Here is a 27,872-nt window from a genome sequence, read left to right as displayed (position 1 = left end):
AAATGTGTCAAATGCCATTTATTGCATGATTGGAAAAGTACATGGCACAAAAGAACAAAAAATAAAGAAACTCACATCGTCTTTATTTATGGGAATGTCCAGTGATTTCCTGATGTCATTAAGTGTTTGGGTCCCATGTCATTATTCCTATACAACACATGTTCAGTGTTTGTATTCACCAGTGGATGATCTGGATGGAAATGTAAAACCAAACATATGTTCTGCTCTCATTGGTTTGTTCAGCCTTTTTCCCTTTTTATTTGTACTCTGATATATTTTTAGTTAACGAAGATCCAACAACCAAATGCAGTTCAACTTTTTTTTCAAGGATATATCTTGCAGTATAATTGGATTGAACTCGATCCACAGTGATGCCAGTTCATGGGACAAAAGCTAATGCAATCTAACATCCTTACAATACAAAATATCTCTGTGCACGTTCTTTATCCACATCAACATACACAAGCTGGACGGAGTTATAAATGCCTTTCATACACCTGTAGGAAAGCAATATGTTATACTGGTGGTGCATCATGGGAGGTTTTCATTTAGTGTCAATCCAAAATACTATTTAATACTGCAATATATACACACCCTATTGGATTATGTGTAAAAGAACATATGCTCTTATCAGTGTCGGATGTTTCATTTCCAAAATCTCTCAAGTTACATTTCCTCAGAGTTTTTAACATCAAATACCATTTTATTTCAGTTTGATCTGAAATACAGTGTTCAAGAAGCAAAGCAAACCTGGCAAATATTGCTCACCATATTACTGCATCGAGGAGAGATAGTATCAGTAGTTATTTTGTAGGAAGAACGCTCAAATGGTGGCAAATCAACAGTAGGTTCAATAGGAGCAGCACATTCAAAGACACAGGTTCAACATCAGAAAACTGACCAACACAAAATAAATCTCATCGGAATGAAAACAGTGCAAGAAAAGCAACAACAATGGAATAGTTGAGAGGAAATGGCTGACAGACCTTGAAGTTTATATGACGTCCTTGACCAGAAACAATGTCATTGGATAACTCACAGGAGCGCTTTTTAATTATAAGCTTTGTTTTCTGCTCTACCACTTCAAATACCTTGGTTTTATTTGCCTTTTCTCTACAGTACGTATTTAAACTGAATTAGCTGAGAAAAGGCAGATAACAAACTGGAAGGAAGACGTTTGGGTGATTTATCAATACTGTGATCTCCATGAACTGAAGGGTACGAGCACCCTAACGTCAAATGAACTCCTTATTACTACACGCCTCAATATTAGACGTATCAGGCACTGAATGGTAACACAACCAAAGTCCATTTGGAAACGTAGTTATCGTAAAGTTTGTAATTTTTATCATAAAATATGACGTCCTTGACGAGAAACAATGTAATTGGATAACTCAAGTGAACGCTTTTTAATTATAAGCTTTGTTTTGCTGTGTTTTATTTGCCTTTTCTCTACGTATTTATACTGAAGTTGTTGAAAATAACAAACTGGAAGGAAGACGTTTGGGTGATTTATCAATACTGTGATCTCCATGAACCGAAGGGTACGAGCACCCTAATGTAAAATGCATTACTATTATTATTATTATACGCCTCTATATCAGAGGTATCAGGCACTGAGTGGTAACACAACACCACACAATCTCTTCCCACGTGCAGCCATGTTTCTGCTCTGACTCCATCTGAACGCAGCCTGGTTTCACCAGTGGTTTTTGGGGAAGATGGAGGGCCGCTCTAAACCACGATTTTCTTCTTGCAGTCCACGGAGCAGAAGAGGAAGTTCTTCACGGCCATGAAGCGCTGGCCCACCAGACACTTGGAGCAGCCGGAGCACTTGAAGCACTGCGGGTCGGCGTGCCAGTGGAAGTCTCCGTAGGAAACCCTCTGGGCCTCGGGATCAACTAGGAGCTGGCAGGAGGAGCATTTCTGGGACAGAGGAGGGTGAGATGAGGTTAGGGGGACAGGTTGTCGTTTAGTTTAATATTTTTTATTCTCAATAGATTTTAGATAACAAAAATACACTTAGGACAAAACATTACACAAACCAAATTACAAAACAGGCAACAACAACTAAGTTAGTAGGAATCAAAGGATACAATTAAAGGCAACAGTTGAGCTGTAACCACATGTGAGTGTTGTTATAGCTGTTAGCCACATAACGTCGATATCTTTACGTTTTTGCCAAATGTTACTATATTTTGAATTGTGGTAAAGGCAACAGCTTCCATAAACACAACAACATATTCTACTTTTATAAACAAACACCCAGAGAAAGTCGGTCTCACCACAGCGTAGCTCTTCATGTAGCACGGCTGGCACACGGGTTTATCGTTCTCCATCACGTACGTCTCTCCGGCGAGGATACAGTCGCACTCGAAGCAGCAGAAGTGCTTCAGATGCCAGTTCTGACCCTCAGCCTGCGTGTACTCATTACTGAAGATCAGCTGTGGACAGACACAGGAAATAGGGATTCAAAAAGTGCTATGAACCTTAAAAACTAAAAATGAATACATCCAAATCTCACGATAATTGTGCTGCAAGGAAATTCTACTAAACAAATACCTTCTAAAGACAAGGCAAGTTTATTTATACAGTGTGAGTTATGAATAGTTAGGTGAGACTTCTAGCAGAATGTAATTTGGCCTTAAAATATACCGTGCTTTATGAACCGGCAGAATTATTTTAAATTAAATTCTTTGACAGACAGGACATTGGTGTAAAGGTCCTACAACTTGAATGGTTTGATCCATTTTGAAAGTGTTAGTAAGGACTGGAGCAGCTCTGTACCACCTGCAGGGGTCTAACTGAAGCTTTAGTGGGTCCTGCTAAGTATAAATATATTTGAAAGGTCCCCTATGATACTGTTTTTCATCTATATATTATAGGTCTCAGATATATACAGAGCCTGTCTCTGATTGGCTGAAACACCATCCCAGCATTACCCATAATCCCCTCTGTTTCAGCCCTGTTTCCAAAGTGCTGATTCTCTGTCTGTTACTTTAGATGAAAATAAGGAGCCCCTCCCCACGCCCCTCTGAGAGAGATTTGGTTATAAAGAACTCAATGGTGCTCTAGGAGGAGATTCAGGTGATAAGGGGGGGGGGGGGGGGTTACCTTGGTTGGTGATTGGCTAATGGTTACACAAGACAAAACATCGTTATGACATCATAAAGTGGCTAAAATCTGATCAGCTCATTTTCAGACAGGTTTTTATAGAAATGGATCAAAAAGAGAGAAAATCTTTGATCCTGAAACTTTCAGAGTCTCTTTCCACAGAGGGGACACATGTTGATGTAGAAGAGACATGGAGAAGAGGGGACACATGTTGATGTAGAAGAGACATGAAGAAGAGGGGACACATGTTGATGTAGAAGAGACATGAAGAAGAGGGGACACATAGTTGATTGTTAGAAGAGGACATGAAGAAGAGGGGACACATGTTGATGTAGAAGAGACATGGAGAAGAGGGGACACATGTTGATGTTAGAAGAGACATGGAAGAAAGTAGGGGACACATGTTGAATGTAGAAGAGACATGAAGAAAGAGGGGACACATGTTGATGTAGAAGGACATGAAGAAGAGAGGGACACATGTTGATGTAAAGAAGAGACATGGAAGAAGAGGGGACACATGTTGATGTAGAAGAGACATGGAAAGAGGGGACACATGTTGATGTAGAAGAGACATGAAGAAGAGGGGACACATGTTGATGTAGAAGAGACATGAAGAAGAGGGGACACATGTTGATGTAGAAGAGACATGAGAAGAGGGGACACATGTTGATGTAGAAGAGACATGAAGAAGAGGGGACACATGTTGATGTAGAAGAGACATGAGAAGAGGGACACATGTTGATGTAGAAGAACATGAAGAAGAGGGGACACATGTTGATGTAGAAGAGACATGAAGAAGAGGGACACATGTTGATGTAGAAGAGACATGAAGAAGAGGGGACACATGTTGATGTAGAAGAGACATGAAGAAGAGGGGACACATGTTGATGTAGAAGAGACATGAAGAAGAGGGACACATGTTGATGTAGAAGAGACATGGAGAAGAGGGGACACATGTTGATGTAGAAAACATGAAGAAGAGGGGACACATGTTGATGTAGAAGAGACATGGATGAAGAGGGGACACATGTTGATGTAGAAGAGACATGAAGAAGAGGGGACACATGTTGATGTAGAAGAGACATGAGGAAGAGGGGACACATTTGATGTAGAAGAGACATGAGGAAGAGGGGGACACATGTTGATGTAGAAGAGACATGAGAAGAGGGGACACATGTTGATGTAGAAGAGACATGAGGAAGAGGGGACACCATGTTGATGTAGAAGAGACATGAGGAAGAGGGGACCACAATGTTGATGTAGAAGAGACATGAGGAAAGAGGGGACACATGTTGATGTAGAAGAGACATAGAGGAAGAGGGGACACATGTTGATGTAGAAGAGCATGAGGAAGAGGGGACACATGTTGATGTAGAAGAGACATGAAGAAGAGGGGACACAATGTTGATGTAGAAGAGACAATGAAGAAGAGGGGACAACATGTTGAGGTAGAAGAAGACATGAGGAAGAGGGGACAAATGTTGATGTAGAAGAGACATGAGGAGAGGGGACACATGTTGATGTAGAAGAGACATGAAGAAGAGGGGGACACATGTTGATGTAGAATAGACATGAGGGAAGAGGGGACACTGTTGATGTAGAAGAGACATGAGGAAGAGGGGACACATGTTGATGTATAAGAGACATGAAGAAGAGGGGACACATGTTGATGTAGAAGAGACATGAGGAAGAGGGGACACATGTGATGTAGAAGAGACATGAAGAAGAGGGGACACATGTTGATGTAGAAGAGACATGAAGAAGAGGGGACACATGTTGATGTAGAATAGACATGAGGAAGAGGGGACACATGTTGATGTAGAATAGACATGAGGAAGAGGGGACACATGTTGATGTAGAAGAGACATGAGGAAGAGGGGACACATGTTGATGTAGAAGAGACATGAGGAAGAGGGGACACATGTTGATGTAGAAGAGACATGAGGAAGAGGGGACACATGTTGATGTAGAATAGACATGAGGAAGAGGGGACACATGTTGATGTGGAAGAGACATGAGGAAGAGGGGACACATGTTGATGTAGAAGAGACATGGAGAAGAGGGGACACATGTTGATGTAGAAGAGACATGAAGAAGAGGGGACACATGTTGATGTAGAAGAGACATGAAGAAGAGGGGACACATGTTGATGTAGAAGAGACATGAAGAAGAGGGGACACATGTTTATGTAGAAGAGACATGAAGAAGAGGGGACACATGTTGATGTAGAAGACATGAAGAAGAGGGGACACATGTTGATGTAGAATAGACATGAAGAAGAGGGGACACATGTTGATGTAGAAGAGACATGAAGAAGAGGGGACACATGTTGATGTAGAAGAGACATGAAGAAGAGGGACACATGTTGATGTAGAAGAGACATGAGAAGAGGGGACACATGTTGATGTAGAAGAGACATGAAGAAGAGGGGACACATGTTGATGTAGAAGAGACATGGAAGAAGAGGGGGGACACATGTTGATGTAGAAGGAGACATGAAGAAGAGGGGACACATGTTGATGTAGAAGAGACATGAAGAAGAGGGGACACATGTTGATGTAGAAGAGACATGAAGAAAGAGGGGACACATGTTGATGTAGAAGATACATGGAGAAGAGGGGACACATGTTGATGTAGAAGAGACATGAAGAAGAGGGGACACATGTTGATGTAGAAGAGACATGGAGAAGAGGGGACACATGTTGATTAGAAGAGACATGAAGAAGAGGGGACCATGTTGATGTAGAAGAGACATAGAAGAAGAGGGGACACATGTTGATGTAGAAGAGACATAAAGAAGAGGACACATGTTGATGTAGAAGAACATGAGGAAGAGGGGACACATGTTGATGTAGAAGAGACATGAGGAAGAGGGGACACATGTTGATGTAGAATAGACATGAGGAAGAGGGGACACATGTTGATGTGGAAGAGACATGAGGAAAGAGGGGACACAATGTTGATGTAGAAGAGACAAGGGAGAAGAGGGGACACATGTTGATGTAGAAGAGACATGAAGAAGAGGGGACACATGTTGATGTAGAAGAGACATGAAGAAGAGGGGACACATGTTGATGTAGAAGAGACATGAAGAAGAGGGGACACATGTTGATGTAGAAGAGACATGAAGAAGAGGGGACACATGTTGATGTAGAAGAGACATGAAGAAGAGGGGACACATGTTGATGTAGAAAGAGACATGAAGAAGAGGGGACACATGTTGATGTAGAATAGACATGAAGAAGAGGGGGACACATGTTGATGTAGAGAGACATGAAGAAGAGGGGACACAATGTTTGATGTAGAGAGACATGAAGAAGAGGGGACACATGTTTGATGTAGAATAGACATGAAGAAGAGGGGACACTTTTGATGTAGAAGAGACATGAAGAAGAGGGGGACCAGTTTGATGTAGAAGAGACATGAAGAAGAGGGGACACAGGTTGATGTAGAGGAGACATGAAGAAGAGGGGGACACATGTTGATGTAGAAGAGACATGAAGAAGAGGGACACGTGTTGAGTGTAGAAGAGACATGAAGAAGAGGGGACACATGTTTGATGTAGAAGAGACATGAAGAAGAGAGGACTCATGTTGATGTAGAAGAGACATGAAGAAGAGGGGACACATGTTGATGTAGAAGATACATGGAGAAGAGGGGACACATGTTGATGTAGAAGATACATGAAGAAGAGGGGACACATGTTGATGTAGAAGAGACATGAAGAAGAGGGGACACATGTTGATGTAGAAGAGACATGAAGAAGAGGGGACACATGTTGATGTATACACGATGTGAAAAAGTGGATTTTGCATAATAGGTGACCTTTAACGAGTAACAATGTCCTCCCCACCTCATCACAGCCTCCACAGCGCGGCTTCTCGCTGTCTCCGTAGTGGCGTCCGCAGTACAGCTTGCCTTTCTTCCAGAAGTAGATCATGTCCACCAGCAGCTCGCTGCAGTTACAGCAGACGAAGCAGGCGGGGTGCCACATCTTATCGTATCCGGCGCGCTCTGCGTACACCGCCGGCTCGCCAACTCGCATCGGCTGCTGGCAGTGATTGCACGACTACAGAGGAGAGAAGAAGAAGAAGAGAATTTGAGTTAATTAATAACATGGTGCTTCACCAGATGACAGTAAATAAAGTTGAATCATTGAGTATCTCGTTGGTTTATGAAAGCCCAACATTTAAGGATTAAGTATTGCTCAATTGTTTATCATATTTTTGATATTATTAATACATTAAGTTGTTTTCGTTACCTTTACTTGTACCTTAAAATTGGGCTGTTTTTGTTTTACTTTTTCATAACCAAAAGGCCTAAGTCATGTAATAATGAAATAAAAACAATATTTATTAGCGCTGTTATTAGTTCCAAATTGATGTTGTTAAAGTGAATGTTAAAGATTTTTGATACATTAGTTGAACTAAAGGACTGATGTTGATTGATTAATAATCAATTACTGCTGTTGTTACTGTTGCATTGTGGGAGGAGCCTGTGACCTAAGATTTTCATTGTCATAACTTCACAGTAGCTATGTACGTATGACAAATAAAAGCCTTGAACCTTGAAATGACTTCAATTAAATGACTTGATTCATAATTATTTAAACTGCAAATTAGGAGTTTGTATTTGACACACAATGCCTGTTTAATATGGAGCAACACTATCCGGAAAATTGCATGTACATAAAATAACACCGTGTTAGACAGTAACATCCTGTCCCCAAAATACTTCTTTCATCCCCTTTAATCATTACAAAGGATTTGTATGTACTTCCTGTACACAAAGGCCAGTGTCCTTCACTTTGAGTCCATTTCAAAGTCATGAAGGCCTCGTTTGATCTGACATATCACATTTTATAAGGGAGCATTTGAAGTATCTGCACTCTATGAATGAAAAGGGCCCATTTTACTGCTTAAAAAGGGGCGGATGTCCCCATTATTATAATACAGAAGCCCACAGTGACCCTGGTGAGATTCATCAAGATAGCATGGCAGCTGGTGGAGCTAAGGGGAAGTTAGAGATAAGTAAATACATGGTTGTGTTCAAGGAGAGAAGAGAGTGTTCCTGAGATTGTGCAGTCACGTATAATGTGAGGAATTAATAAGGAGGAGGATAAAGAAAGTAGAGAAATATCTTAAATCATAAGACTGCACACAGCAGGATCTAACAGGCGGCACATGGTGATGTTAAAACACCTCTGCTCGTGACTCATGACCCAGAGTAAGAGCTGGTCTTACAGCTCCACCTGGTGTTGAGTTCAGGAACATCTTTGGGGTAATTCATAGTGGCAGTAATGCACTGTGCAAACATCAGGTTTACTGTCCGTAATTAAAACCTGGTTGTAAAGACATCTCAAAAGTATGTATTGGACCTAGAGTGCAACTATGCATCGTCAATTTGGTAAAAACAAAATAGTTTATTTGAGATATTTCTATTTATTAATTGTATTTTTTTTTTTCATGCATATATATATATATATATATATATAATGCTATATGTGATGTTTTTAAAGTTTTTTTTGCTGATTGTAAATATATATATGTTTTGTTTTCCTGACAAAGCAGACGTCTAATTCAAATACATACAAATATTCAGTTAAAATAACAGTCATTACATTTAATCTGGTACTTATTATTTCCAAATGCTACGTCACAATAAAGCGTGTTTGCAACCAAGTGCAAAAAGTTCCCTATTACCTACAATTGTTATTATTATTAATTTTATTTCGTGGATCCACTTCAGCACAGCGCCCCTAGAGTAAGGAAGGATTGACTGCTTCCTACTGAACTGTAGCCTCAAAATCAGATAGTGTGTCCTTGCAACTTATTTTCATTGGTTAACTCATTAGGCGCTTTTACACCGGGGCTGAAGTGGAATAGTTCATTAGCTTAGGAACCTTCCTAACGGAGTGAAATGACCCGGAAGTCCCTCAGTGGCAGCCATGATAAGTGCCGTTCCAATTCTCTAGATGATAGGAAAGGAGGTTTCAAACTTCCTTTATAACCTCCTTTAGCTTAGGAACCACTGGACCTCCCTCACCGAAAGGAGAGGAGAAAATGCTGCCCCACAATGCAATGCAGCCGCAACATTTGCCGTCACTCAACAGTCGGCCGTTCACGGAAACAACCGATTATGACCGAGAAATGATATCATGAAAGTTACGTTAAGCATTTTAAAACGTATGTGGTAAGTTGCCAAAGTGCTTTATTCTGAACGTGCATCAGTATTATAATCAAAGAGAGAAATATGAACGTTAGTTTTTACTGAAATGATCAAATAAAGTCAACATCTCTCAGTCTTTACTGAGCTGTGTGGGGTTTGTTCAACTTTTAAAAGATGTTTGAATGGTGATATACACAGTGATAGATGTTAAGGACTAACGTTTATACTAAATACATTTGTATTGATTTTAAGATCTTTTCATCAATCATACGTATTGGGATCATTTGTATTAATGTGGACCGGAGGGAGAGGGTGACGAGCATAAGTTTCACTTTCCTTTTTTATTTCAACTCCAACTTTGGTCCTGAAGAATATGTTTCTCTGTTGTCCACGTTCATAAAGCATAAAGCAACAGCATCAGAGCACAGAGTCTCTAGATGAGTCCCTCGTTCTTATTGAACATCCATGTTGTAGTCCGCTGTATAGAAAACTGTAGTTTCCATAGTTTGCCCACAGCAGCAGACGCACATTCATGACGTCCGCTGGTGCATCATAAACACGTCGGATAGTGAAAGTGCATTCGGATTCACTAAAGTACCGCGGTCTCTTCTCTTAAGTCCTTTTGAATTCTCCTATCCACTATCCCTTAACGTTTCACTCAGAGGTCAAGGAATAGACGCTAGGGTTAGACGTTAGGAGCTGATTTTTGGATTATCCGACCGCAACGCAAGTACTTTGCCGTACTTCTTCTTCTGCTTTGGGTTAACTGGCAGGCCGCAAACAACTTCACGGCGTATACTGCCACCCGAAGTCCCCGGAGTTGGGGACTGGCTTCAGTAGAAGCTGCTGGAAGCAGGGCCGTCCCTCCCTACAGGCCGATCATGCAGACTGCGTGGGGCCTCACCTTGCGGAGGGGGCCTCACTTATGCGGCGCAATTAGTGTGGTATGGCTCCACTAGCACCCCTCCCCCTGTCGACACTCGTAAGACAGAGGGCCTCATCATATAACTTTGCGTGGGGCCTCCAGTTGGCCAGGGACGGCCCTGGCTGGAAGTCTTCCCAGCAGCTTCTACTGAAGCCTTCCGAGTAAATCGCCAGAAACGACAACACCTCCTCATCTCCACCGCTCCCATGTTTCCTTTTGTGTTGCCATAAATTAGTCTCTCTCCGTTTGTGCGCTGGGCTAATGCTAATAATGCTAATGCTAATAATGCTAATGCGGGGAAAATAAAATGACGGCTTGATAAAACTTGTTGGGAGTTTTACGGGGCGTGGTTTGCAATCCACCCAGCCAATCAGAAATAAGAACCTTTTTCTCCCATGAAAGTACCTGCTCTTTAGCAAGGGGGTAAAAAGGTTCTCATGAACTAAGTTCTAGTTCCGGATCTTTTTGGTGTGAACGCACATTTTCGGAACTATACTGGGAAAAGTACTCCGGTGTGAAAGCGCCTATTGTTCAATAAACAGGAATGATGTGGTAGTAAAGAAGAATAATAATGGTTCTCTCTCTCTTTGGTTGTTATCAATATTAAGCCATTTGAGTCCATTCAGTTCAATAATGGCACTTAGCTAGTGTTTCACTAAAGTGGCACACAGACAATATGTAGTGAAGCCTGTCGAGTTAAACTGTATCATGTTAAGACGATACGACCATATTCAGGAATCAGTACAAAATATAAAGTTGGGCAACTATTATTTCTGAACAAGCTGTAAAGGGAAGGTTGAAAAAGAACGATGGGGGGAAAGTTTTTTTAGGCACTTTTTTAGAAGTTGTAGAATCTGGAGGTATTATTTTTAAATACGTTATAATAATTTCAACCAATTATCTGTCCTTAATGTATACAGTTTTATTTAAAGTAGCAACGTGTTTGATGATAAATAAATGATCGACTTACGAAGGCCTGCTGTGGGAGTCCAGCCTGCTGAGATCCAGGAGCGCCCATCGCTCCTGAGCCGGGCCCTGGGAGGGCACCAGCGACACCAGAACCAGGAACACCGGCAACACCAGCATATCCAGGAGCACCGGGAGCACCAGCAGAACCGGGAGCACCAGCAGAACCAGGAGCACCAGGAACGCCAGCATATCCAGCATAACCAGGAACACCGGGAAACACCAGAAACCTCAGCATAACCAAGAACAGCGGCAGAACCAGGAACACCAGCAATACCAGCAGAACCGGGAACACCAGCATATCCAGCATAACCAGCAACACCGGCAGAACCAGGAAGACCAGCAGAACCAGGAACACCAGCAACACCAGCAGAACCGGGAGCACCACGAAGACCAGGAGCACCAGCATAACCAGGAACACCAGCAGAACCGGGAGCACCAGCAGAACCAGGAACACCAGCATAACCAGCAGAACCAGGAACACCAGCAGAACCAGGAGCACCAGCAACACCAGCAGAACCAGGAACACCAGCATAACCAGCAGAACCAGGAACAACAGGAGCACCAGCAGAACCAGGAACACCAGCATAACCAGCAGAACCAGGAGCACCAGCATAACCAGCAGAACCAGGAACACCAGGAGCACCAGCAGAACCAGGAACACCAGCATAACCAGCAGAACCAGGAACAACAGGAGCACCAGCAGAACCAGGAACACCAGCATAACCAGCAGAACCAGGAGCACCAGCATAACCAGCAGAACCAGGAACACCAGGAGCACCAGCAGAACCAGGAACACCAGCATAACCAGCATAACCAGGAGCACCAGCATAACCAGCAGAACCAGGAGCAGCAGCTCCTCTACCTCCTGCTCCAGCTCCAAAACCAGCACCAACTCCAGGACCTGCATTCCCTGGCCCATAACCAGCTGCAGCACCATAACCAGCTCCAGGACCTCCAGCTCCGGCCCCCACTCCTCCCGGTCCATACCCGGCCCCTCCAGCACCGTGAGCCCCTCCAGCTCCTCCCCCGGCCCGAACCAGAGCCATCTCCTCGGGCAGGATGACGTCTGCCACGCCCAACGCCTCGTCCTTGTACTTTCTGACGAACTGCTGCATCTGCTTGACCTCGGCGGGGCTCAACTCGTGGCACTGGGCCGGGTCCTGGTCGTGTTCTGGCAGCTGGCGGGCCATCTGCTGCCGGCGATACACGGCTCCCTCGGTACCGGCCACCGGACGCTTCTCTGCGGGAAGCAGCTCGATGTACCGCGCCGCCTAGAAGAGAGAGAGGGGGAAGAAATGGGAAGAATCAGAGACTGTGTGAAGGCCAGAGGGGTGAAGGGCTCAGACAGGAAGTTAAGGACCAATCAGAAAGAGACAGAGGGGAAATACTTGAACAACAACGTGTTTAAAACAGAGGTTTGTGGTGAGAAAATGTGCAAAACAAGAGTACTGCAGATTCAGTAGGACAAACAGATACACAGATATAACAGGACTTCCAGACGGACAGTATTGCAATATTGCAAGCCATATCGCAATTGCACATTTCTTTCAAAATCTTGCAGCCCTATTTACTTTCTTCGATATTTTTCTTAAGATATTTAAAATGGCACTGTCGTATACATTAAATATGTAATCAATTTAGGCATCCCTCCCATCAAAAAAAAGAAGAAATTACAATATAAATATTCATAACTCATATTCGAAAACCTGAATAATTTCAAACATTCGATTAATCATTCCCATCCCGTCACTTCAGCCCACAGTTTGAACTCTTACCAGGTACTTATTGGCAACAGGTGGAGCCCACTCGTAGGTGACGGACATCATGGGCACGTCTCTGGGCACCGTGTTGGCTGAGGCGAGGCTGACGGTGACGGGCACTCTGTTGGCCTTCAGGGGCGTGAGGCTGGCTGCTGGAGGACGAACACCCCCTGATGAACCTGCAGCGCCCCTTGCTGGACCTGCAGAGCCCCCTGCTGGACCTGCAGCGCCCCCTGCTGGACCTGCAGCGCCCCCTGCTGGACCTGCAGCGCCCCCTGCTGGACCTGCAGCGCCCCCTGCTGGCTGCACAGAACCAGCGGTGGCAGGCGGACGCACCACAGAAGAAGAGGAGGCGCTGGGCGGCACGATGTACGCGGTGCCGCTGCTGGGCATGGAGATGGTCACCATGTTGCCGCGGTAGCTGGGGACGCCGTCCGTCTTCAGCTTGGCGATCAGGCCGGTGTACTTGGTGTCCTCGAACAGCTTCCCCACCTTCTTGTTCTCCTCAGAGATCATCTGCACGTTGTGCTCCGTCAGCCCACATTTACAGTTCCTGCAGATTTTCCTACGGAGAAAAAGTGTAAAATGTTAACGATTTTTTAAATGTTGACTAATATGTTCAGTCATTTTTAGTGTGAGAGAAAGGATAATAATAATTGAAATGTTTTATAGCGCCTTTCAAGAGACCCAAGGACGCTTTACAATGGGAAACAAAACAACAAAAATAATAATAGTCACAAGGATACACAGGTTAGAACAAATACATTTAATCATTTAATATGTAAATTAACACAGGTTACAAAGTATACAAGCGCATACAACAACAATCACAAATACACAAACAGACGCATACAACAAAGTAATAGTTACTACCCAGATCATGAAGTTGTATTCTTGAATTGAAGCCTGGTTAATTGTAGAAACCTAATGTTACCTATTATTTTGCTTTGTATGTGTGGAATAAGCCTCTAACCCCTTAGGCTCACTTAACTGTGTCTTTTAAACAAACATGTTTTTCTTATATATTTTTTCTAACTTTAGAAACAACAATCTGTCTCAACGTTGCTACATTATTAACACCAATGCAACACGCTTAGTGTTACATTAATATTGAAATATCTGCCCTTCTCACAAGCCTCAACACACCTACCTCATATTTGCAGAGTAACGATGACATCATTTATGACTGCTCAGCATGCTTCAGCTTGAGCAGGAACACAGACTTCTCTCTGCACTGAGATGCTTTTAAACCCAGTTTGTTTGTGAGAAGAAACCGACACAATGACAGCGTTTACGTTCATGGAAACAATCTGGAAAATATATTTAAACACTGAGGATAACATATTAACTGATAAAGACTAATTATTTTATTTAAGTCCTTTACCGTTTTATTCTAGCGATGTTAAAGCAGCCCTGTGAAGGTTGTATACACTTAAGTGCTGCTATATTCACAACTACTATTATATATATTACACCACGTGATGATCAGTGGAATATTGAGACACCACTGTGTTCCTGTGCTTCCTCGTGTACGATATATTCAAAGTAGGCAACCAGTCATGACAACAGCTGTACTATAGGAATACAAATCCAAAGGGGATGTTCAATGGTAGTTTATTCGTGTGAAATTATGACTAAGCAGCAGTTTTACAGTTTTGGAGATGAGGAAAGCCTTTGTGTCGCTGTTGGTCTGTAACGGCTTCACATTCCTGTCTGAGTGTCCCACAGTGTGCTGGGGGGGGCATCAGGGCACATGTCTCTGCCTTCAGGGAAACTAACCAAGTGTGGTCAGAGAGAACAGTAAGCCATGAGCCACTGGTGCTAATAATTGAACGTATTGTGACAGAGGAAGCCAGACAGAGGACTCTGGGTAGTCTGGCTGCAAGTAGTACACAGTCCAAGGTTTTATTTTTTTAAACAACTAACTGTCTACTGCCTTCAGATTATTATTGGAAATCTTTTTTTAATTGATTATGGTGGGATTATTTTAAAAGGATTTGTACCAAACAAGTGTTTTTATTAAGTATGTAGAATAGCAAACCTTATTTTTCTTTGTTTTTATTCTGTTGTTTACTTTATTATATATATACATATATATTTATTTTGTTGTTTAGTTTCAACCATTTTACTCACACTTTGAGTTTTGTTTACTCAAATGAAAAGTGCGCCTGTAAATACAATTGATTATAATTATTATGACTTCTTGCAGCGTCACAACACCCTCAATTTTGCACTCGTCCATATTGCGATTTTAATAACATTAGGCGCTTTCACACCGGAGTACTTTTCCCAGGAATAGTTCCGATAGTTCCTGGGATTTTGCGTTCACACCAAAAAGATCTGGAACTAGAACTTTTTTTTGCGAACCTTTTCACCCCTTTTGAGTGCCTCCTAGAGAGGTGGGACTATCCTGCGGAGAAAAATGTTCCAATTTCTGATTGGCTGGGGGAATTGCAAACCACGCCCCGTATAACTCTGAAAAGGTTTTGTGAAGCCGCCATTTTATTTGCTCACATTAGCATTATTAGCATTAGCCCCGCGCACCAACGGAGAGAGAATAACTTATGGCAACACAAAGGAAAACATGGGAGCGGTGGAGATGAGGAGGTGTCGGCGTTCTGGCGATTTACTCGGAAGGCTTCAGTAGAAGCTGCTGGGAAGACTGCCACATGGTTCAGTGCTTTTCTCCACAGGACCCTTTTCACCAAAGCTGCTGCCAGGGCTGCACAATTAATCAGTATTTCATTGACTAGTGCAATATCAAAAACCAGAAAGCGCATCATTTGGGAAAGGCCAAATATGTGAAAATATCTGAATGAAGTGTTGAAGTCCTGACCTACTACAGTACTCAACAGACTTGATCAAAAATCTAATATTCTCACTTCTTTTATTGATCAATTTTTATATTGTATTCTCTTTAATACCTCATCATATTGCAACTGCATTATAAGATAAGATAAGATAAGATGGACCTTTATTGATCCCTGTGGGGAAATTCAGGATACATTTTTGTTGAGAAAAGACAAGAAGAAGTAGAAACAAAGGAGAGCTGCTAAACAGGCTGCCAGGACTAATGACCAGTCAGTCAATATAACCTCAATTAGTCTATTTTCCAAATGAAGCCGCCCTGGAAGCTGCTCGTGTTAAATTGGGATAGAGAGTGATGAGCCACCGTCACATGTATATTTCATGCTGCTTGAGAACAGCTGCACTAACCTCCAGAAATGCAGCTCGAAGCCTTCACACTTGTCCTTGCATTTCAAACAGGAAGCTCCAGCACCAAACTCGTGGCCGAGGGTCATCTGTGAACAGAGAACATGAGGGAGATTAGGAGCCATCACAGATGAGACTGCTTCACTACACAAAAGGAAATACTGAGCTTCCATTCGAGCAGCTGGGATTATGAAAATACAAACTTCAAGAAGCTGCAAAGTAGAACAACTTCAGATTTAGAAGCATGATGTTAGAAAAGCACGATCATGTGTGTTTTACCAGGGAAAGCACAGGTGAAACTAGGGCTGCTCGATTATGGCAAAAAGCATAATCACGATTATTTTGGTCAATAATTGAAATCACGATTATTAAATACGATTATTCATTGACTTTGAAAACATCCATTTATTGAACTTTAAAACTAATTAAAATAATAATTTGAACGGTATCTTTTTAACTGTTGATTACCCTGAACGTATAATTCAACTGAAAAAACAATAAATAAAAGATACATTTATATTTAAATAATATCAAAATAATAAATACCAATAAACAACATCAACAAATATTAAAATACGATTAATTGCACAGCCTAGGTGAAACCATTGCTCTGTTTATGGGTTGGATTTTGGATTCTTGGAGAAAATGAAGTGAACAAAAAAACGTTCTGGACAAACACCACCAGACTTAGAGACAGTTTCATCCCTCAGGCCATAAGACCATAACGGCCCGTCCACACTACAGCTTCAAAAAAAGCTTGGAGCTGGGCGTGTCTGAAGCTCGACCAACAACCAATCACATGAATCTCCCGCCCCGACACACAAGCAGCGGTTTGATTGGCTAGAGCTTATACTGGCATATGATTTGATTGGCTGACGCTTCCACCGAAAGCTTCAGAAGCTTCAAAAGTTGAACATTGCTCAACTTTTGAAGCCTGAAACGCCAGGAAAGCTCCGCTCTGCTTCCCACAATGCAGTTCGGCGAAAAGTGACGTCACCCCATTCAAAGTGAATGGGCAGACGCGTTGGAAACCGTTTTTGAAGCTGTCGAAGCTGTAGTGTGGACGGGCCGTCAAACACCTGAGCTCTATAAAGTGCTTCCATAAACATTTGTCTGTTTGCATCCAATTTATTTATCTAATCATATTTCATTTACTTAGACTGTTCTTGCACTATTTTATTTGTATTTACTTACACATCTTACAACATTTTATTGCACCATTTTATTTCTGTTCTCTCTTGCACTATTTGTATCGGTTTTATGTCCTATATATATTCATGTTGCACTGTTGGAGGAGCCTGTGACTTAAGTTTTTCATTGCCATATCTACACTGTAGCTAATGTGCCAATGACAATAAAGCTTTGAATCTTGAATTGTATCTTTTTGCCTGGACATTGGATCATTATTCCCTGCGTCAGATTTGCTCTCTGTTGCCTCAGCGGCAGTTTTAGTTTGAGTTATTTCTATATGTTGACCGCTACACAAAGAAATCGACATAGTAAATTAATGTGGAGGGAACATTGAAATGGTAGAAAAAGTCAAATGACATCTGACAGGGACTAGCAGAAAAATAAAAGTCACAAGATCCAGAGACGTTTTAGTAAAAATAGCCAAAAGTGAAAGAAAAACGAAATTAAAAGTCACTTATCATTTGGGCTGGGAGGATTTGTGATGAAAGCAAAAATGCCATTAGAGACATTTTTAAATTTCTCTTCAATTCCTATGAATGGAGTCAGTTTTATGATCCAGTTTCTATCTTCTGTCCTGCATTATTTCCCCAGTCTTCAGAGGCAAGAAACGTCCGTCCACCTTAAGCCCTTACGGCTGTTTACGACCATATATGGACTTCTATTCAAAGCTGTTGAAAGCCTCATGGGACCCCAGCAGGCAGCGCTTTGTCGGAGACGTTTTGACCCAAAAGACTCGTCTCACTACTGAGGAATGCAGACCGTGACTCCTGCTTCTAACGGCAGCGTCCATATTTCAGGCTCCATGGCACCTCCTTTCCTCCTGTGGGGGCCGAGCAGGATAATGGAGGCTAGCAGCTACATTTGTTATGGTAACTGAAGTCGTAGAGAATGTAAAAAAAAGCTTAATTTATTCTAGTCTTTAAGTAAAATGGAAAAATGGCAACGTGGCCTGAAAACAACAAACAAACAAAAGACGTAGAAGTAAATCAAGTGTTTATCGGACCTCAAGAAACCATCATTATCTACTTTAATATTCAGCCATCTATTCATTTCTTATGGTTGACACGCAGTAAGTGATATCCTTTAATATAAAAGTATATCACTTCTATATGGAATGAAAGATAATAAATTCACTGACCTTCCCTTACAGTATGCTGTTATAAGTGGAATCAGCTTCAAATGTCCTTAATAATATTCCTATTTATGCAATTTGTTTAAGTGATTAAACAGAAGTGAAGCAGCTACCCTTATTTCCAAACCTTTTCTTGACAGTTTTCTATCACACACTTGGGATATTTTCTATTTATGATCCTGGTCTGATGCTAACGTTTTCTAGCGAATCAAAACAAGACATCCTATTTTTGATTTATTGTATAAAATGGGCTAAATAGAGTCATTAAAGGTAGGGTAGTTAAGAACGGAGAAAGCAGCTCGAGTGCGCTAGAATTTGAAAATACACAACCGGAAAAAATATGTCTCTTCCTTCAGACTTCCTCACAGAGCCCCTCCTCCAACACACGAACGCGCACATGACCAATGAGGGCACGAGATCAGTTTGTGCCCAGATGGAAGGCTGACAGGCAGGTAGGCCATCCAGTTACTTTAGCCGGGCCGGCTCAGATGATTAGTCGTGCTTTTTACAGCGCCACGGCTTCCACTGATGAAATTTGTTAATGGATTTATTGTCAAAGCATTTCATGTATTCATTGCTATCGGGATGTTAAGAGCATTCCATGGAATATAACAAAGTGTTTCTGAAGTGAATTACCTACCCCACCTTTAAACCTGGACATTTGTGATAAAAGATTTTTGTGAACAAGATTAGAAATGAAAACTTTAGGTGCTAGGAAGACTTTGATTCGTGTTGCAACAAATGTTAAAGTCTTGAACTCCATCTTGTTTGCAAAGTCTGTCATTAGCCATCTTCAGAGAAAGTACTGTGTTCATTTGACTACAGATAAAAACCTCACATTCAAAAGGAAGTATTTGGATTTCAAGCCAGCCGAGCTAAGTGTTCACTCGTACTGGAAGTCTAAATATTTGTCTCGGGTCTGAAGACGCCTGCCCATGTTTGGCTGAGGTCTCTCAGGGTGTGTGTTTCCTTGGAACTCAGTTTCACAAACTGCATTAGAAGCCGATATTAATCAGTGACTTTGTATCGTGACTAATAGGATGAATGATTACAGTGACTCTGCAAAGACGTTGTTCAGACACACAGCTCCGGTCTCATGAGTCACTTTCCTGCAGAAGGCCTGATCTGCTGGAAACACTTTGGAGACGTTTTCATTTATGTCAGCAGGCCACCTGAACTCCGACCACAACACCTAATTTCTACAATAACAAAAGGAAGCCAAATCACCCATTTTGGAACTTTTACTTTTCTAACTAGTGTCATTTGAGTTGCCTTGCATCTATGCAATGCCTACATCGTTTTATTTCAAGCAGAGTATCGTGGTATCAATCCAGCCCAACAATTTAATAACCGTTGTTTCTATATTTTAAATAGCACGTCCTTAGTTTGGTTTTATTTTAATACTCATAAACGTAGAATTAAATTATCTAAACAATGAGAGCTACATTATCTCTACAATCTCTCAAGGTCGTCCTCAGACGAGCCCTCCATCGTCGCTTCCAGTCATCCCGGTTCTCCATACATCTGGCCAGTTCATTGGTACTTTGTGCTCCTGCGTCGTTCTTGAGTACGTCCACGTATGTTTGTGCGGGACGTCCTCGTGACAATACATAGATTCAATAGATTTGACTTACTAATACATGACATCGTCTTTTATAATAACACAATAGGGCTGTCCCGAATACCATTTTTCGGCTCCGGATATTCGGTAGTAATCAGCAGCGAATATTGTTGATAATAGACATACGTTGATATTGGAGATTTCAATCAATTTAATTTGAAAAGAAACCGGAAGAAAACGAATAACGAAATTGAAAAACGAATAATACTCCAACGAACGAATATTCGGGTACAGCCCTACAACACAAACTCCTCTAACCATAAATGCCTTTTTTTAGACCCTTAAATGTTGTTTTGGAGACAATTTGGTGATGATTTTAAATGTTTCATGTTAGACTTTTTGTGACTGTTTGCAAAAAAAGGTCCTACAGTCCAACAGTTACCCAAAGCAAACACAATTAGATCACCCTTCGCTCATTTTACCTCAAAATTAAGCATATGGCAACCTTAAGTGTTGAGAGTTGAAAATTATTTCAAATTAGGTTAAAAAATGTGAGGAAATGTACCAAAAAGCACTTCAATCTAACAGAGTGTTTTGGAGTTACAGTGCGCTCCTTGTCACAACTCATTACCTCATTCAAGCAGCATGAGCCTAATTGAGCCTAATATTACCTAAACACAGATGGCGCTTGTCTGGTTACAGTTTGACAGTAATTGCACCCCACAACACTTCTACCCTCAGGGTCATCCAGGTGATCAGACTCACTCTCCAGCAGCAGATTCATGTATATAGTAAACACGCAATGTATGGGCTCTTATTGGGGTTGACTTGATTAAGTTAAAGGCAGGCTTCACTGACCGGCATCCAAGTATTCAGATCCTTTACTTAAGTACAAGTACCAATCATTTATTATAACAATTCTCCCTTATAGTAAAACTCCTCCTCGTTCAAATTATCAGTCAAGTAGAAGTAAAGAAGTATTATCAGCAAAATGTACTTAAATGAACAAAAGTAAACTCACTCAGCAGAGAAATTCATTACGTTTATCATATATTTTTTACTTAAGGTATGATATTACTAGACGTTTAATATTGTTGCATGAAGTAGTGTTTTATTGCTGTAGACAAACAAAGGTCTGATACACTTTAAAGAGTCCTCTCCTGCTGATGTTCAGGTGTATATCAGTGTGTAGTGTCTCTACTTTAAAGAGTCCTCTCCTGCTGATGTTCAGGTGTATATCAGTATGTCGTGTCTCTACTTTAAAGAGTCCTCTCCTGCTGATGTCCAGGTGTATATCAGTATGTAGTGTCTCTACTTTAAAGAGTCCTCTCCTGCTGATGTTCAGGTGTATATCAGTATGTAGTGTCTCTACTTTAAAGAGTCCTCTCCTGCTGATGTTCAGGTGTATATCAGTATGTAGTGTCTCTACTTTAAAGAGTCCTCTCCTGCTGATGTTCAGGTGTATATCAGTATGTATTGTCTCTACTTTAAAGAGTCCTCTCCTGCTGATGTTCAGGTGTATATCATTATGTAGTGTCTCTACTTTAAAGAGTCCTCTCCTGCTGATGTTCAGGTGTATATCAGTATGTAGTGTCTCTACTTTAAAGAGTCCTCTCCTGCTGATGTTCAGGTGTATATCAGTATGTAGTGTCTCTACTTTAAAGAGTCCTCTCCTGCTGATGTCCAGGTGTATATCAGTATGTAGTGTCTCTACTTTAAAGAGTCCTCTCCTGCTGATGTTCAGGTGTATATCAGTATGTAGTGTCTCTACTTTAAAGAGTCCTCTCCTGCTGATGGTCAGGTGTATATCAGTATGTAGTGTCTCTACTTTAAAGAGTCCACTCCTGCTGATGTTCAGGTGTATATCAGTATGTAGGTCTCTACTTTAAAGAGTCCTCTCCTGCTGATGTCCAGGTGTATATCAGTATGTAGTGTCTCTACTTTAAAGAGTCCTCTCCTGCTCATGTTCAGGTGCATATCAGTATGTAGTGTCTCTACTTTAAAGAGTCGTCTCCTGCTGATGTTCAGGTGTATATCAGTATGTAGTGTATCTACTTTAAAGAGTCCTCTCCTGCTGATGTTCAGGTGTATATCAGTATGTAATGTCTCTACTTTAAAGAGTCCTCTCCTGCTGATGTCCAGGTGTATATCAGTATGTAGTGTCTCTACTTTAAAGAGTCCTCTCCTGCTCATGTTCAGGTGCATATCAGTATGTAGTGTCTCTACTTTAAAGAGTCGTCTCCTGCTGATGTTCAGGTGTATATCAGTATGTAGTGTATCTACTTTAAAGAGTCCTCTCCTGCTGATGTTCAGGTGTATATCAGTATGTAATGTCTCTACTTTAAAGAGTCCTCTCCTGCTGATGTTCAGGTGTATATCAGTATGTCGTGTCTCTACTTTAAAGAGTCCTCTCCTGCTGATGTCCAGGTGTATATCAGTATGTAGTGTCTCTACTTTAAAGAGTCCTCTCCTGCTGATGTTCAGGTGTATATCAGTATGTAGTGTCTCTACTTTAAAGAGTCCTCTCCTGCTGATGTTCAGGTGTATATCAGTATGTAGTCTCTACTTTAAAGAGTCCTCTCCTGCTGATGTTCAGGTGTATATCAGTATGTAGTCTCTACTTTAAAGAGTCCTCTCCTGCTGATGTTCAGGTGTATATCAGTATGTATTGTCTCTACTTTAAAGAGTCCTCTCCTGCTGATGTTCAGGTGTATATCATTATGTAGTGTCTCTACTTTAAAGAGTCCTCTCCTGCTGATGTTCAGGTGTATATCAGTATGTAGTGTCTCTACTTTAAAGAGTCCTCTCCTGCTGATGTTCAGGTGTATATCAGTATGTAGTGTCTCTACTTTAAAGAGTCCTCTCCTGCTGATGTCCAGGTGTATATCAGTATGTAGTGTCTCTACTTTAAGAGTCCTCTCCTGCTGATGTTCAGGTGTATATCAGTATGTAGTGTCTCTACTTTAAAGAGTCCTCTCCTGCTGATGGTCAGGTGTATATCAGTATGTAGTGTCTCTACTTTAAAGAGTCCACTCCTGCTGATGTTCAGGTGTATATCAGTATGTAGTCTCTACTTTAAAGAGTCCTCTCCTGCTGATGTCCAGGTGTATATCAGTATGTAGTGTCTCTACTTTAAAGAGTCCTCTCCTGCTCATGTTCAGGTGCATATCAGTATGTAGTGTCTCTACTTTAAAGAGTCGTCTCCTGCTGATGTTCAGGTGTATATCAGTATGTAGTGTATCTACTTTAAAGAGTCCTCTCCTGCTGATGTTCAGGTGTATATCAGTATGTAATGTCTCTACTTTAAAGAGTCCTCTCCTGCTGATGTCCAGGTGTATATCAGTATGTAGTGTCTCTACTTTAAAGAGTCCTCTCCTGCTGATGTCCAGGTGTATATCAGTATGTAGTGTCTCTACTTTAAAGAGTCCTCTCCTGCTGATGTCCAGGTGTATATCAGTATGTAGTGTCTCTACTTTAAAGAGTCCTCTCCTGCTGATGTGCAGGTGTATATCAGTATGTAGTGTCTCTACTTTAAAGAGTCCTCTCCTGCTGATGTGCAGGTGTATATCAGTATGTAGTGTCTCTACTTTAAAGAGTCCTCTCCTGCTGATGTTCAGGTGTATATCATTATGTAGTGGCTCTACTTTAAAGAGTCCTCTCCTGCTGATGTTCAGGTGTATATCAGTATGTAGTGTCTCTACTTTAAAGAGTCCTCTCCTGCTGATGTCCAGGTGTATATCAGTATGTAGTGTCTCTACTTTAAAGAGTCCTCTCCTGCTCATGTTCAGGTGCATATCAGTATGTAGTGTCTCTACTTTAAAGAGTCGTCTCCTGCTGATGTTCAGGTGTATATCAGTATGTAGTGTATCTACTTTAAAGAGTCCTCTCCTGCTGATGTTCAGGTGTATATCAGTATGTAATGTCTCTACTTTAAAGAGTCCTCTCCTGCTGATGTCCAGGTGTATATCAGTATGTAGTGTCTCTACTTTAAAGAGTCCTCTCCTGCTGATGTTCAGGTGTATATCAGTATGTAGTGTCTCTACTTTAAAGAGTCCTCTCCTGCTGATGTGCAGGTGTATATCAGTATGTAGTGTCTCTACTTTAAAGAGTCCTCTCCTGCTGATGTTCAGGTGTATATCATTATGTAGTGTCTCTACTTTAAAGAGTCCTCTCCTGCTGATGTTCAGGTGTATATCAGTATGTAGTGTCTCTACTTTAAAGAGTCCTCTCCTGCTGATGTTCAGGTGTATATCAGTATGTAGTGTCTCTACTTTAAAGAGTCCTCTCCTGCTGATGTTCAGGTGTATATCATTATGTAGTGTCTCTACTTTAAAGAGTCCTCTCCTGCTGATGTTCAGGTGTATATCAGTATGTAGTGTCTCTACTTTAAAGAGTCCTCTCCTGCTGATGTTCAGGTGTATATCAGTATGTAGTGTCTCTACTTTAAAGAGTCCTCTCCTGCTGATGTTCAGGTGTATATCAGTATGTAGTGTCTCTACTTTAAAGAGTCCTCTCCTGCTGATGTTCAGGTGTATATCAGTATGTAGTGTCTCTACTTTAAAGAGTCCTCTCCTGCTGATGTTCAGGTGTATATCAGTATGTAGTGTCTCTACTTTAAAGAGTCCTCTCCTGCTGATGTTCAGGTGTATATCAGTATGTAGTGTCTCTACTTTAAAGAGTCCTCTCCTGCTGATGTTCAGGTGTATATCAGTATGTAGTGTCTCTACTTTAAAGAGTCCTCTCCTGCTGATGTCCAGGTGTATATCAGTATGTAGTGTCTCTACTTTAAAGAGTCCTCTCCTGCTGATGTTCAGGTGTATATCAGTATGTAGTGTCTCTACTTTAAAGAGTCCTCTCCTGCTGATGTTCAGGTGTATATCAGTATGTAGTGTCTCTACTTTAAAGAGTCCTCTCCTGCTGATGTTCAGGTGTATATCAGTATGTAGTGTCTCTACTGTGACATGTCTCCATGCTTTAATGTTCAAAAAGCTCTTTATTGTTCTCATACTGCCTGTGCTGCAGCACCTCTTTTCACCCTCTGTCTGAAACCAGAGCCCAGTCTGCTCTGATTGGTTAGCTGGCTTGGCTCTGTTGTGATTGGCCAACCGCTTAGAAATGTCCCGCCCCTTAGCCTATCATGTACAATGTGTTGGAGCGCTAGCCAATAGGAGCATTGCAAAGTGATGTCATTATGTTACAGAAGAAAAAAAAGGAATCAAATGGATGCTTTTGGGCAAAGGGGGAGTGTGTGGGAGGAACCTATAGTAAACCTTTAGTAATGCATCGTGTTAAGGGTTTATCCTAAAGTAAGAAATATAACAAGGAATATGAATATATTTTGGCTTTATTTGAGAGTTCCTTCACTTTGTTGTTTAGTGCTCCTGCCCCTGACAATAAATGACCGCCTAAAAAATATCAAATAAGTCACAATGGCCGGTTAAAGCCTTAAATGACACACATTGTGAGTGGCAAACTATATATTAGTGTCATGCCACACATGCAGAGTAGGCCTCACTGTGTGCTTCACCCACTTTTAATTGACAGTTTGGCTCTAGACGTAACACACACACACACACACACACACACACACACACACACACACCACACACACACACACACACACACACACACACACACACCACACACACACACACACACACACACACACACACACACACACACACACACACACACACACCACACACACACACACACACACACACACACACACACCCACACACACACACACACCACACACACACACACACACACACACACACACACACACACACACAACACACACACACACACACACACAACACACACACACACACACACACACACACACACACACACAACACACACACACACACACAACACACACACACTCTCAGTAATGCTTATAAGATTTGAATACATGTATTTCTATTCATAAACCTGAGCTTTTAAGCAAATTAATATACAATTAGACGAATATTTAATGGGATTTGTTCATGCATGGTAGGAGTACAGGTTATCTAGTCTGCAATGTGGAAATGTGAAAGTGTTGGTTTTAACTTACTATATTTGCAACATGCTACAGAGTTTGGATGTTCATGCATTTAAGATCAGATATTTGATCTTGGGCATGTTGCATGCTTTGGATTGTTTGCATACTTCTGATTAAGTCTGCTTTGTCTGTTATGACCATGGATTTTCTGTGGTTTACCGAGACTGTGACATCAGTGTAGCCACGGAAGATAGTTTGTGTGTTTCATTCCCATGCATCAAGGTTATTTTCATGTATGTAATTGTTTTGTCCTGCACAGTGTAGAGTCTTGTTGTGATGAGAGGGATACGAGAAAAAACGTAAAAAAACGTGCTCCTGGAGAATAGCTACAGCATTGATATCACAATTTAATCGGAGCTGATCACAACCTCAGCGTCAGGCCGTTGTGTCCTTGGGCAAGACACTTTACCCGCATTTGCTCCTGTGGGTAATGTCCGCAGTAATGACTCTTACATGTCTAATATGTGTAATGTGTACTTGTAAAGCGCTTTGAGCACCTGTAAAAGCGCTCTAATAAAAAATATAATGCATTATTATTATTATTACAACCTGTCATGAGTGATCCAGTCATCTCGATGAGCGGTCGGGCTGTGAATACACGACTTGTGTTTTACTTTTAGGCTGTCTGAAGGTATGGACAGCTATCAAAGCTACTATACATCACATTAAGAACGATGTATAAGTGAAAGTCGGACACAAATATATAATTTAAATGATTTATTCAAGTTTGCAATATTTTGAACTGGCATCCACACAGTCACCTACTTTGTAATGTTCGATACCTCCCTATAAGCGTCACGATATCCACCTCTCACCCACAACCTCACATACGAGTACTGAATGTGCATCAAAGTGATCTTAGGAAGGCAGATATAGCAAAATATGAACGTAAAGGACAAACGAGGCGATCGACATGGTAAGTCCACAATGGGTCCTTTGCACACGCCCCGGATTCCTATGACGAAAATAATAGAATGTCGCCAGTTGTCATGACTCAAGTTATACTGCAACACCGGTCTTGAGCAATGCGCACTGATACCAAAACACTTCACTTTTGTATAAAATGCAAGATTTTCGTGTACAACATCCATGCCGAAGTGTGCCATAGCTTCAACTGTTTTGATGAATAAGATTTAAAATGTCTAAAAGCGTATGAGATTTGTTAAAACGCATTGTGACACACAGTAGTCCACATTTCCAATGCAGTTTGGTGTGAAGTTTGTTCAAGTGGGAAAAGTACTTCCCCTAAAAAGGGAAGTAGGTTTGCTAAGAAAGAACTTAAGTTTTGCTAACCAGTCAACCAGCTATTGTGTATCTTATAAAGATGGAGTGGATTCGTGTTGTTTGGAGTATTTAAATGTGAGTTTAATCAGGGGAAAATGCAAAGGCTTGTCTGTGGAAAAAGTTCTAAATGAAAGAGGAAAACTAACGTAGAAAGTCTCTCTGTGATACTGTCACTTTTCTCGCCACCTGCCCGGGTTCGGCACACCTTTTCAGGGCGTTCCCCGGTCAGAGAGAGATACGGAGAACACCGGGGGGAATCTTACCTTCTTCACTTCCTTCTCTATCTCCATGTTTGTGTCTTTTCTTCCAGTAGTCCACTCGGTCCAGAAGAGGAGCCCAGACGAGCCAAAACGAAAACAAATGTCAAAATCTTAACCTGAGAGAAAAGGGAGCAGAAATCATGAAGCGCCCGGTTCACTCTCCGGTTTTCCTCGGAGGTCCTGCTGCTCCGCACGGGTGTCAAGTAAACTACTTTAACAACATGGCTTCCGGTCAAAGCTTTCAAC

General features: G+C 41.6%; 1 protein-coding gene across 3 annotated transcripts; it reads right to left on the bottom strand.

Annotated features, from left to right (window-relative positions):
* On the bottom strand, positions 1-27,823 carry tes (testis derived transcript (3 LIM domains)). Of its 3 annotated transcripts, XM_034200537.1 has the most exons (8): positions 27,630-27,823; positions 16,153-16,238; positions 12,952-13,501; positions 11,793-12,447; positions 11,178-11,230; positions 6,968-7,183; positions 2,286-2,444; positions 1-1,926 (listed from the first exon to the last, which is right to left on the bottom strand). In XM_034200537.1, exons 1-8 carry the CDS (start codon positions 27,654-27,656, stop codon positions 1,735-1,737), a joined length of 1,938 nt encoding a protein of 645 aa, XP_034056428.1. In that variant the 5' UTR covers positions 27,657-27,823; the 3' UTR covers positions 1-1,734. The 3 variants fall into 3 exon arrangements, 1 of the variants encoding a protein (XP_034056428.1); XR_004567476.1 differs by lacking the exon at positions 1-1,926 and having other exon boundaries at positions 11,178-12,447; positions 12,952-13,136; positions 13,179-13,501; XR_004567475.1 differs by lacking the exon at positions 1-1,926 and having other exon boundaries at positions 11,178-12,447.
* Between the last annotated feature and the right edge of the window lie 49 nt (positions 27,824-27,872).

This window comes from Gymnodraco acuticeps, unplaced genomic scaffold (genome assembly GCF_902827175.1).
Source record: "Gymnodraco acuticeps unplaced genomic scaffold, fGymAcu1.1, whole genome shotgun sequence".
NCBI classification, from domain to species: domain Eukaryota; kingdom Metazoa; phylum Chordata; class Actinopteri; order Perciformes; family Bathydraconidae; genus Gymnodraco; species Gymnodraco acuticeps.
The sequence above is the reverse complement of the archived record's forward strand: the minus strand, read 5'-3'. Positions and strand labels throughout refer to the sequence as shown.

Coding starts and splice junctions, on each gene's coding strand:
- tes (XM_034200537.1), bottom strand. CDS start 27,656: ATGGAGATAGAGAAGGAAGTGAAGAAG. Junction 13,502..16,152: donor TTCGAGCTGCATTTCTGGAG/GTTAGTGCAGCT, acceptor TTTTCTCCGTAG/GAAAATCTGCAGGAACTGTA. Junction 11,231..11,792: donor TGGTGTTCCTGGTTCTGCTG/GTTATGCTGGTG, acceptor GGCCCGGCTCAG/GAGCGATGGGCGCTCCTGGA.